Source organism: Eptatretus burgeri, chromosome 1, assembly GCF_056783735.1.
Source record: "Eptatretus burgeri isolate ZD-2024b chromosome 1, Ebu_testis_v1, whole genome shotgun sequence".
Classification (NCBI taxonomy): Eukaryota; Metazoa; Chordata; class Myxini; order Myxiniformes; family Myxinidae; genus Eptatretus; species Eptatretus burgeri.
The window spans coordinates 133,584,808-133,597,795 of NC_140961.1; the positions used below are offsets into that span (position 1 = coordinate 133,584,808).

The 12,988-nt window shown below is 42.7% G+C and overlaps 1 protein-coding gene and 1 long non-coding RNA gene across 5 annotated transcripts in view; both read left to right on the forward strand.

Annotated features, from left to right (window-relative positions):
- SAPCD2 (suppressor APC domain containing 2) overlaps positions 1-5,017 on the forward strand; it is a 51,189-nt gene extending 46,172 nt beyond the window's left edge. For 2 of the 4 annotated variants that reach the window (XM_085899012.1, XM_085898993.1), the window contains one exon: positions 2,717-5,017. In XM_085899012.1, the coding sequence (XP_085755138.1) occupies positions 2,717-2,893 (177 nt within the window). In that variant the 3' untranslated portion in view covers positions 2,894-5,017. Of the gene's footprint in view, positions 1-2,678 lie in introns of all 4 variants that reach the window. The other 2 variants (XM_085899005.1, XM_085898999.1) reach the window with 2 other exon arrangements.
- A 5,147-nt stretch (positions 5,018-10,164) lies between these two features.
- Positions 10,165-12,534, forward strand: LOC147035467 (uncharacterized). Its single transcript, XR_015062563.1, has 3 exons — positions 10,165-11,421; positions 11,512-11,670; positions 12,073-12,534. It is a non-coding gene; the product is annotated as an uncharacterized LOC147035467 (long non-coding RNA).
- Positions 12,535-12,988: the final 454 nt, after the last annotated feature.

Below are 12,988 nucleotides of genomic sequence, written 5' to 3' on the forward strand. Positions count from 1 at the left end.
AGATGGATACAGAAGGAAACTTAGGAGGGAAAACTGGAAATTTCAAAGGAGGATGGATTGAGGTGGGGTGGTTAACAAGGGTATAAAAGATCATGGTTTTGGATTGGGTCGATCTGAGATGGTGGTGAACAGCTGCCTTGAAGACCTATTTGGAAGAATGAGATTGCAGAGGATGTTGAAGCTGACTCCACAGGCAGGAAAAGGATGAACAAATGAGTCGGTGAGCAGTGTTCCTGTATTTAGGTAGTTTCTCAAGAAGGGGTTGATGGTGGATCATGTATACCCTGCAAAGACCTGCAGATGGTGCAAGACCAGAAAGGAGAAGACAGAGACCACCTATCTATCTGTGATCGTGACGTGGTAGGCCCATGGACTCGGCTTCGTCGTGGGAGATTCCAATGATCTTAAAAACCTTAGTTTCCACGGTGTTAAGCCGAGCACGATGTGAGGCAGGGGAGTCATCCCAAAGGAGAGAGCAGTACTCCATCAAACTGTGGATGAAAGCCTTGTAGGTGGATAGGAGTTCAGGTGTGCCAAGGAAGGACATTGTACGACGAAGGATGCCCAGTTGGTGGTTGGCTTTGGAGGCCAACTTTGAAATGTGGTTTGCCCAAGAAAGATCATGGCTGATAATGAGACCCTGGAGTTTGAATGACTAATCTTCCTCAACAGGATTGTTGAGAAAGTAGTTAGGATGGTTTGCCAGATGTTCCTTTTGGAGAGAGATGTGAGAGTGTGAGATTTGTCTGGATTGAAAGACATATTCCAAGTGTTTGACCAGCTTATGATTTTTTTTTTCCAAGATCTGAAGAGAGAGAAGAGTCTGCAGCCTGCTTGTCTGAAGGATGAGGGATGTCACGGCAGAGGGTGGAGTCATCAGCAGGTGGTAAAGAGGATAATTTTTTCTTCCAGAAAGTCAGAGAGATCATTGATGAAGAACAGGAATAGGACTGGGTGCAGAACACTGCCTTGGGGCACTCCAGCCTTGACAAGTAGAGGTGATGAAAGGACTTTGTTGAGAGCCACACATTGGCTATGAGAGTGGAGGAAGTCAGTAAGCCATATGAAGAGTTGACCTTGGATGCCATAGGCAGAGAGTTTGGAGAGTAAGGCACGATACCAGACTATCAAAAGCACAAGATATGTCCAGAGAGACGGCCCTGATCTCATGTCTGACATTGAGTGCTCCGTCCATTGTTTGGTGAGTAAAGTGAAGCCTCCATCCTCTTTAATGACGCCTTCATTAAAGAGGAAGGAGGCATCATTCAAAGATTGAGGCATCATCAGGACTGAGGACTCCATCCTTTTAAAATTAAATATGGGATACATTTTTAGCTCACCTTGACTTTAGTCAGGTGAGCTTATGCGATCGAGCCGTGTCCGTAGGTGAGTGAGCCAGTCAGTCCATAAACACTTCAGTCATTATCGCTTGAACTAAACACGCAATTTTGATGAAACTTGGCCAAAAGCTTCATATCTGATGCCTAACGAAGTTTTATCGACCGCATCAAAATCTGCACTCATTAAGAGGGTCTATGCGGTGGGGTTTGACCCCCAAAATAGGTATTTGCTCTCTTCTCCAAAACTCCAAACACAATTTTGATGAAACTTGACCACAACCTTTATCACTCGCGATGTACCCAAGTTTATCGAGCGTATAAAAATCTGCACTCATTGAAGGAGTTAACTGGGGTGGGGTGGGGGGGGTTGACCCCAACAATAGGTACTTGCTCTCTTCTCTGAAACTACACACAATTTTGATGAAACTTGACCACAACCATCATCACCCTTGATGAACCAAAGTTTGTTCACACCGTTAAAAAAAAATTCACGGTCCAAGGGTGTATGCGAGATGTTTGAGTGATTGTTGCTCCTGAGTCAGGTGAGCTTCAGGACAGGCAGTCCTATTTTTCTATATTGAATGTAGAAAAATTATTATTGATTCAGTACCCGTAGTGTCTGCAAAAGAAATAAAACAGTTTCCCAGATATATTTGATTTGGATACCTTGTCTTGAGTTTCTAGGCTTCAAAATTTCTGGATCTTCTGGAAATCACCCTGCAAAGGAAAAGTGTATCAACCTAAATGATAATAAATATAATGCAGTTTTAAAATTATAAAACATATGACATATTTCCTGTCATAACACTAACTATAAAGTAATACAACCTTTAACTAAAGAGTAATAAAAATTTACTTACCTAGTTAAAGTTGGTGACTCTAGACTCGGTGGTGTAATGGTTGGAGTGCCTGCTCTGAATCTGGGAGGTCTGTGGTTCGAAACCCAGCTGAGACATGCCAAAGACCCTAAACATGGTATGTGCTGCTTGCTTGCTTGACACTCAGCGTTTGAAAGGATAGAGCATGGACAAACAACCATAGGTTGGCAATCCATAGTGCAGGCTTTGGTGGGCCTAATGACTTCCTCCTGTGTTGAAATTCCTTGTAAGGGAACTCGTGTTATCATCACAGGAAAAGTACACATTTAATATAAAGTTGCAATCAAATGTATTGTTTCCAAGTTTATCCAAAACACAATTGGATCTTATTTTTAATTCGAACTTTGAACATCTATATGTAAATATCGAGCCTGGCAGACCCCACAGTATATTCATATCGGATTCAGTATATTCATATTGTGTTAAGTGTTTCCCAATTTTTCTCCAAAAATGCTTCCAGGAACTTATGGATCTTCAAATGTCATATTTCTGCCACAGCTGAACCAACACCCTGCATTCTTTGGATCCAAGTATCTCGGTCATGGCTGGTTCAGATCATCAAGCCTGATTAACACGTGGAATCTAAAGCTAAACGACAAATCTACACATGAAAGTTTATTGAGAATTTCTTGCAAAAAGCTCCTGTGGTTGCTGCATTTTGCTTATTACCGATAACTGTACTAACAGGACACAAGCTTACTTACCTGGCCTCCATTACCATCACCTTAAATGCATCACCTGATTACCGCTTTCAATCTTCTATCACACACAGTGCCCAGAGATTCCCTCTTCCCATTAACTTGTGTTTCCTGACTTGTTCCTTCCCATCCCTAAACATAATGACAGGAGGTGGCTGCACAGGGTCTGCTCATCGTGCGGCTCCAAAGGGAGAAGGAGCAGCTTATCCGACAGCTGTTCGAAGCTCGTTCACACTTCATTCAGGATGGGAATCCAATTGACTCCACATTTATTTGACATCTTTTGGCAAGGCTGGCCCAAGGAGGTTTAATCAGTGTGTGAGGCCTCCAAGCACTTCTCCTACGTGGGCGAGCTCCATTATTTGAAGAAAACACTCGCTATGCGAGCCCGGTCCACTCTTGGTAAATGGTCCATTTACAGTACTTGAAAGGGCATTGTGTAGTAATAAGAGTATTGTCATTCCATTCGTAACATGTGCCTAAAGGTTAATTGTTAAGTAAAAATGTTGACGTATTGGGTGTTTCAAGACCTCACGATGCTGCCAGGTGAACCGGCACGTCGTTTGATCGAATGACCATATCAGGTGAACTGGCCTATCGTTTGATCGAGCGACCGTGTTGCTTCAGCCAGCTCTCAGTTTGATCGAGTGACCGATACGGTTTTCGATTCGAAAAATTTTTTGATGCTTTTGTCGAAGTCTTGTCAAGTGGTTTGCTATTTTAAAGACAGCTGTTGCATCGTTGTGTATCATGGCTGTTTCCATCTACATTTGTAGCTTTTATTGTGATAAACCAAAAGCAATTACTGCCATTGAAATCAGAAATGCAATTGTGTTTTTTACTTTTTGTATTCGTTTAACAGTTTTCTTTGCTTCTGGAAATTTGTCGAGTTTGTTGTTTTGAATGTGGTGTTGAAGATTTTAAAGAAGTTGAAGTCTTAAATGAAATATTTCCATCATGGGTGTTATTTCTACTGCGTTGGGCATTTGTTTGCCATCTCTGCCTCATTTATGACATAGTACATGATTATTTTTTCTACTTCATCTCCTCTGCCTCCTCTTTCTATTGGACCGTCGTGGGTCGGATAGCTCCGATGCCCAACGAGTCCATAAAAAGACCACAGATGCCATCCACAACACTCACCTCTGGCCAGATATTTGTGGACAGGGTCGGTTTACCATACCTTTGATAATGAGTGAAGCAGATGGGGAACCGTGCCTGAGATGGCTATTAATTGGCCGAGCAAACTTGCGTTACACGTCACACCCTATCATCTATTACAAAATTAACCACTTGGGCTAATTTCCCCCCAGGAAATTCGAGTTCGCCTCTCACGTATTCCCTCTCGGATTCATCCTTCCACTCTATTGGCGCCCTGGTCATGTGGGGGCACTGGATGTTCTCTGGCTGAACGTGATGTACTGTGTGGCATTTAGCAAGAATATCGTCCTGTGTTGCAAGGCGAGGCGGGCAGCTCCGTTGTGGCATGGTGACAGCCAGGCTGAGATAAAAGCACACCGGGCTCGGCATGTATGTCCATGTGAGGTGCAAAATACTGCGGTGGGTATGAAAGAACGAGTTGAAAGGGTCAGTAACATGGGAAAAATGTCAAAGTGAAGAAGACGGTCAGAAAACTTCAGTGCATGAAGAAACGTCTGGAAAATGTATGTGCATAGTATTGTAGAGGTGTTAGAGAAAAAACATCCAAGCCAAAAAGCTCTCTTTCCTGTGTTTCTTTTTCTTTTTATTTCCTTCCCCCACCCCCCCCCCTCATCCCTCAGCTTTGAGGGCTCCCTCCCTCTCACTAGTGCAGGACTTATAGGTCCCGTCCCTCTGCCCAACAATGGTGTTTAATTGGTGGAATGGGGAAATCGTGCAGAGGTTTTTCCAGAAAGGGAGAGAACTTGCACTCACTTGTCTTTGATTGATGGCTTTCATTTGGGGAGCATTCTGCCTCTGCCCCTTTCCAGGGGGCTCACAACCATCAATATTTTATTGTGTTTGATGAGAGGAAAAAATGTTGTGATACAACCCTGTGTTGGAGTTGGTGGTATGATGATGGGTGGTGTGTGACATTTTATTAAAGCTGTCTGATGCTGTCCATGGTTATATCACAGTGGTGTTTGTGTACACACTGATTTGGCAGCTGCTTCTGCATTGTATCATGTGTGTGACAAATCTATGGATTACATATGCACTGGGTGGGGGAGGGGAAGAGGAGATTTTCACAACCTCATCGCCTCCTCTTCCTCCCTCACCCCCCTCCAAAAAAAACGTTCTCAATATGCCCCCCCTCCCGCCCCCGCCATTACACACACGCGGAAGATGGCTGGAATGGGCTATCCTGGCTTCATTTGTAGACCGGAATACTACATTAGTTTTTCATTCCAATCCTAGCATCCAGGATAGAGGCACAAACAAAATGTATCATAATGTGGAGATCACCAAAGAGCTGAAGGTAAAAGGTCCAGATGAAATAAAGCACCTCAAAGAGACAGAATCATCAGCTCACTTTCTTGAGCGATATGCACGATAATTGTATTCAACGTCGTCCAAGATATCTTGAGGACCGCCACCCTATGTCTATTCCACTCTGATATCATCCTATTGTCTACAATGTAAGAAAAAAATGCTTGACTTTCTGGGACACTCACACTTACACAAGATTCTGTGCAGACAACTTGTGTGACCACAAATGTGATGCAGGTGAAGGTGATGACTGCAATTGTTTCGGCCACTGATAGGTTGAAAACAATCAGGAATGCAAGGTTATGGAAACCATCATCGCTTCAGAAATTAAATCCTTCCTCTTCTCCAATGGCTTGATTTCCAATCATCAATTTGGTTTCAGACCTGGTCACTCTATCCTGGATATGCTGCTTCTGCTCTCCCAACAATGGATGGAGGTCCTCAATGGTAGACATGAAATCAGAGCTATATCCCTAGACATATCGCGTGCTTTTGACATGGTCTGGCACCCTGTCCTGCTCACCAAACTCTCTTCCTATGGTATCCAAGGCCATCTCCACTCATGGCTCGCAGACTTCCTCTCCTGTTGCAGCAAATGTGTGGCCCGAAATGGAGTTCTCTCATCCCCTCTTCCTGTCCATACTGGAGTTCTTCAAGGCAGCGTTCTGGGTTCTGTTCTCATTCTGGTTCTCGTCAATGATCTCTCCGACTCTAGAAAATCCTCCATCTCTTTGCTGATGATTCCACCCTCTGTCTTACCATCTGACATCCCTCAGACCGGCAAGCCACAGCTTATTTGCTCTCTGCAGATCTGGATAAAATCACAAACTGTCCAACGCGTGGAACATGTCTTTCAATCTTGACAAATCTCAGACTTTCACTTTGTCTCTCCGAGAGGACCATTTACAACCCCTCCCCCTCCCCCTGCCATCCACTTTCTCAAAAATCCTCTGGAAGAAGTCCTTTCATTCAAGCTTCTGGGTCTCACTATCTACCATGATCTTTTCTGGGAAAGCAACATTTCCAACCTAGCCTCCAAAGCCATTCGCCGACTGGGAATCCTCCGTCGTGCAAAGTCCTTCTTCGGCCCACCTGAGCTCCTGACCACATTCAAAGCTTTAGTCTGCAGCCTGATGGAGTACTGTTCTCCCCTCTGGGCTGATGCTCCTGCCTCTCACCAAACTACCAAAATCACGAATCACTGCTCACTTTCACTCTTTCATTCTTCTTTTTCCCCATCTTTGGAATAAACTCCCACACCCTCTTCAATCCCATTCTTCCCTCCAAGCCTTCAAAACGGCTGTTCACCACCACCTCTTATCTTCCCCCATTCAAAACCTCGATCTTTTCTACCCCTGTTAATCCACCCCAAACCCACCTCCTTCAAATTCCCTGCTTTCCTTCCTGAAAGTCCCTGTAATATGCATCTTGTACACCACATGTTTCCTGCCCCATCCCTCTGCCTTCCACAGATCTAATGTCTCTGTTCCTCACTGTTTTGTCCTTCCCACTCCCGCCCCTCTTGTCTCATGCCCCCCTTGCTGTACGTTGTGTGTTAGCTCTCATGTGAGCCTTGACAAGGTATCCAAAAAAAAAACCGCTATAAATAAATAATTATGAAATGTTGAAAGTGCCAAGCAGCTCAGATCATGTGAATTACTTGTTGAGTGTAAATTGGCGGTGCACCAGGAAATAGTTTTGGGAGCGGCTCATTTTGGAGGAAACCGAGTCTCCTGCGAGTGACTAAGTAAATATGGGAGTTATCAAGGCCCGTCGGTTCAGTACTGATTCGGAATGGGACCACGGTCGAGACAACTTCTGTAGTGCTGGCCTTTAATAATCACAGGTCTTTGCCCTCGAAAGTGTTTCTAGGATTCCAAGTATTTCCCATGCATGAGTGCATCCCCCCAAGGATGCAACAAGTGCCAAAAGTTTGTACCGACTGTTCCAGCCTGTGGGGGTAAGTAATGCTGTAGCAAATGCAATGTTGATGAGAACAATGAATGCTATACAAGAGACAAAAAATTAACTGTGCATATTTTGGAAGAGAACAGTATGGCTTATATAAGATGTTTAGAATTTCAAAGAGCAGCTGCAATCCTACAAATCCAAACTACAGGGAAACTTTCCTTGAAAAAAAATGGTTCTCAAGGTACCGAAGGTTAAGGAGCCATTAAGTCAAATGAGTGTGAATATCAAAACCTATATTCAGGTCAAAACGCTGACAAAATTGTTGGGAACTCAGACAGAAACTAAACATAAAGGAATGTGAAAAAGGGTGGAATAAAAATTTCAAAGGATGTTGAAAATTTTTTTTGGGAGTTTCCCACCATTGCTGCAGCTTCTTTTACACTGCATTCGTTCTTCGTACCTGTTGTTTGTGTCCTTTATAACATCCTTAAAAACGGTAACTTTCCTGTTTGGAATGATTTTCAATTTTGTTTGACTGAGACAAGCAGACAGAGTGAAAAAATTATCTCACTCCTCTCTGCGCATGCACGATCGGGACAAATTCAGAGCCAACGTACTGCGAAACTACAAGTTCATTCTCTAATATAACATTTTGAAATTAAATTGTTCCTCGATCATAAACTCAGGCTTGTAGACAGACGGAAGTGAACCAATTGCTGAGCCCCACTTTTCGCTTCGCAGGTGCAGGGTAATTAGTTGTACAGATATAATTTCTAAAATGGTATTCATTGGCTCTATTATGGAGGTGATAAATTGTACTTGCCTTGTTTGCGATAATGTTGTGCCTGATGGCATATGGAGCCTCTTGAGGAACTCGTGCCACTTTCACCTGTCTTGGACCCACTGACTGATCTCACCATTCAGGTGGTTTCTAACTCCCAAAGCGCCTTTTCCAGCATTTTTTTTTTACTAAAAGGACGAGGCTCATAGAAGAGCAAGGTGAAGTTGGCAGTGGAGTATCGGGGCAAAAATTGGCCACAACCAGAAAGGGGATGAACTAACAGAAAAAGAAGACAAAGAGGAGGGGATGAAACTCTGAAAATAGCAAGTAAGAGGGTTGGGTTAAGAAAGGTTAATGGGGGTAATAAAGATCATAGGTTACAATTGGAGATGACATGAGGAGGTAGTGCACTGCTTGCCTGAAGTCCTGGAGGGAAGAGTGAGATAGAACACCATGCAGATGTTCCAAGAGATATATGAGAACAAAATGCAACTGAACTTGATATTGTGTATACCACTGGTAAATCGGTATGTATGGTGTTTCAGTCAAGACAGGTGAGGTTTGAGCAATTACCTGATTTTACCTGTTTGGTGATCAATTGAAGTATGTTGACACGTACACATACCTTGGTCACATTATCGGTAACCGTCCGACAGACTATCTTGTTCCAAGTGTGCAACACGTTCTTCTTGACACATCCTTTTATTTGGACAGTGTATAGGCAATAGACTGCTACTTCGATTGCTCCTGAAAATAAAAACAACCCGGGTTTACATCCATGAAGTAAAAACATGCATACGGCTTCTTACCCCGTGCAAGCAAAGTGAAAAGCGAGGTTAAGTAATTGGTTCATGTCTGTCCGTCTCTCCCGTCTACAAATGTCAGTTTATGATGGAGGAACAATTTAATTTAAACACAAATCTGAAAACAAACTGCCATTTTACCATACTTTGGCTCTGAATTCATCCTGACTGTACATGCACAGAGAGGAGTGAGATAATCTTTTTTACTCTGCCTGCCTGCCTGGCAGTCAAACAAAATTGAAAATCATTTCAAACAGGAAAGGTACTGTCATAATGGATATGACATCATAAAGGACACACAACAGGCATCATGTGACGCGTTAGATAGGGTGGTGTAATACACACAGCATCACTGGCGGTACAACTCTGGTAAACTTCCAGAATTGATGTTTTTATGCAGAATATGCATCTTGTACACCACATGTTTCCTGCCCCATCCCAATGCAGAAACACTGTGGAACACAAATCGCCTTCTTCTTACTTCCAAGAACCTCCAATCTTGCACGACTTGAACATTCGGAATAAGGTGGTGTAAAAGACAACTTTAATAACATTAAACTTCTGGATTTTTTTTTTTAAAACGAGCTTTAAAATCACTTTTTTATTTCAATTGAAGTATATACTTACACGCTGTGTGGGGTAACACGTTCTATGAACTCTCCAATTTGTATATATAACACATCATGGTTATGTAGCTCAGATAATTCCAATTGCACTGGTCCATAGGCTGATACCAGAGGCCTTCATCTTAAGGCCTGCAGCCTGAACCCAAAACGTACCATCACCTTCACAAGGCCCATGCCGCTGATCGTCTCCAACCTTTCCATATTTTATGATCCTATTAACAGTTGCTTAGGTTGTTTTACACTGAACGGAAAATTTATAGGGAGGGCATGGTGATCATGAATATGACACTTCGAAGAAGTCTTCGGCTTACCAAAATGGCAGATGTACGATTTCTTTTTCTCAGGTTGCAATTGTGGGGGGGGGGGGGGGGTGTCAGAACAGCTGTCCAACCAGTCGGTAGAGAGTGGACATGCATACATATATGCAAGCAGACATGCGTGATTACTCTGCCATTAAGTGACAATATCTGTGTCTGTCTGTCTCTGTCTCTGTCTCTGTCTCTGTCTCTGTCTCTGTCTCTGTCTCTGTCTCTGTCTCTGTCTCTCTCTCTCTCTCTCTCTCTCTCTCTCTCTCTCTCTCTCTCTCTCTCTCTCTCTCTCTCTCTCTCTCTCTCTCAGCAAATATGCTCCTTAATTGAGTTTTTTTTCCTTTGTTCTGAAGAAAGTGTCATCTGTTTAAATCCTATTGTTATAACTTGTACTAATCAGAGTTGTTGGGGAATTTTGTCCAATTAACGTTGCGCAAAATTATTGCCTGCTATAGCAATGCCGGTTCCGTTGGTTGTTGAGCGTTACTTGTCGGCATAGTGCTTCTCAAACCTTTGTAAGTCATCGGGTGATGTCTTTTCCTGATGCTCAGGAAATCAGTGTATAGCTTTAGAAATCGTGCGATTCTTATTGACAACATGCTCGTCAAGTTATTCACTGTTGTTCGCATTAGTGTCTCGTCACTGGTGAAGTACATAGTGGAATAACCTGCTGTTTGTATCATACTGTGATGATATAATACTTCTTTTATTATTATTACCCGTGAGTAGGGTGGATTTACTGGTTCTGGCTCACTTTTCCCCATGTAAATGAATGGGGGATTTTCAGCGATTCCTTTTTTTCCCTAAAAATAAACCCCCTTTTTATCCCAAGGTATATTTATTTGTCTCCCCTTTTAACCTAGGGGCTCTCTATTCAAATAACCCATACAACAAGATAAAGATTTGTTAAATATCTGAAACGTCTAAGCCCCGGGACACTCTTTATCAAATAACCGATGCATATTGTTTCGCTCACTCATTGAACCTATAAACATTTGTTCATTCTCAAGTTCCTTCAATAGTTTAATTTTCTTTGCACAATAATCCCCATCTAAAATATTGAAAAACAAAACATTTGAATCTTTATATTTTTTAAGATACCCCTTTTGTGCTATTACGAAATGATAAACTTCTCTTAATGATCTCATCTGACCACCGCCCGAGTTGCAAATCATTTTTGTGTATAAACCACGCCATAAAAAAAGTTTTGTTTCAAATGTTTTCAGTTCATGCCGTGAAAATGAGGAAGTGTTTTTTTGACACGGTCGTGCTGTGTGAATGAGGAAGTGGTTTTGGACTGTCATGCTGTGAAAAAATAGGAACTATTCTGTGAGACAAGGTCTCGTGTTTATATTTTATCTCAGAACACGAACTGAAAACATTTGAATCAAAACCATTTTAAGTATGTTTTGTAAATGATTCATACAATTTGAGAATATATCTCCCAGTTATTTTCCAAGCTGCCATTTCCTGTGTCCACACCCAATGATTAAGCAATCTCCTCATCGTTGCTTTATAAGTGTTTCTGCCAGACGGGATTTTCATTTTTACAACTGAGACATGGACTCACTCTCTTCCGATGAAGACAACAGCTCACTACAGAGTTGGTAAGTTTGTGTATGGTTTTCTCTTTGAACGATGAAGCAATTGATTATTAATTAAATCATGATAATTCTGATATTTTTTTTTCCTGACAGGTCGTTGGAAGAAATTGAGTTTACATATCACGATGAGGTGCATCAAATGAATACTCTTATTGAAGAGATCAATGATTTTAGAAGAGAATTGAAAGACATTTATAATGAGTGGTACGAAGTCTTATCACGTCCTCTGATCTCAAAGGAATTAAACCAATGGTGAGACACGTGTGTGTGTGTGTGTGTGTGTGTGTGTGTGTGTGTGTGTGTGTGTGTGTGTGTGGGTGGGTGTGTGTGTGGGGGTGTGTGTGTGTGTGTGTGTGTGTGTCTCTCTCTGTCTGTCTTTCTACCTACCTCTCTCTGCTCTTATTGAAGAGGTCAATGATTTATAATGACTGGTACGAAGTCTTATCACGGTCTCTGATCTCGAATGAATTAAACCAATGGTGAGACACGTGTGTGTGTGTGTGTGTGTGTGTGTGTGTGTGTGTGTGTGTGTGTGTGTGTGTGTGTGTGTGTGTGTGTGTGTGTGTGTGTGTGTGTGTGTTGTTTTCCCTGTCTGTTTGTATCTCTCTCTGTCTGTCTCTTCATTTATACCCTTGACTTATTTTTTTTTTTCAGCACTATCACACAACATCAGCTGTTGAAGCAATCTTGTACAACACATGATTTTCTGGAGGTAAATGTTTCTGAATTATTATTAATATCACTCTCTCTTTAGAATGTCGTCTTATGTTGGTTGCATCATTAGTTTGGACGCGGTTTTGTCAGTACACTGGAATTCATTTTATTGACCTTGAAAGGATGACAGGCTCCTGGTGTGTTAATTCAGTGGTCAACGAGGCTTACTCATATTACCATGTAATTATCTTTATAAAACCTAATTATTATCCACTTTTTGTTTCAAAACAGAATATGGTGTCTGAGTTTCGAAATCACAAGACATCTGAAGAAGATTGCTGGGAAAGATTATACATTCTCGCAAATGAATATTTAATATTTTCAATATTAATAAATTATATTTGTTTTGTTTACAATTACTTGATTCTGAATTTCAAGAAGAGGATCAAGACATGAACGAGAGGGAGGGGTGGGAGGGTGGGGGAGGGGGTAGGTGCGCTCCCCAATGACCCATCACCCCTCATCCCATCCCTCCTCCCCATGTGTGTGTGTGGGGAAGGGTGGGGGTGGGATGAGGGAGGTGGTGGGTCAAAGGTGGGGGCGCACAGGGGGATGAGGGGGTGGGGCTTGTGTGGGCGGGGCTTGTGTGGGCGGGGCTTCGGTGGGGCTTGTGTGGGTGGGGTGTGTGTGGGAGGGCTTGTGTGGGCGGGGTGTGTGTGGGTGGGGCTTGTGTGGGAGGGGTTTATGTGGGTGGAGCTTGTGTGGGACGGGTTTATGTGGACAGGGTTTATGTGTGTGGAGTTTTTGTGTGGAGCTTGTGTAGGCAGGGCTTATGTGGGAGGGGTTTATGTGGGCAGGGTTTATGTGGGTGGAGCTTATGTGGGAGGGGTGAATGTGGATGAGGCTTATGTGGATG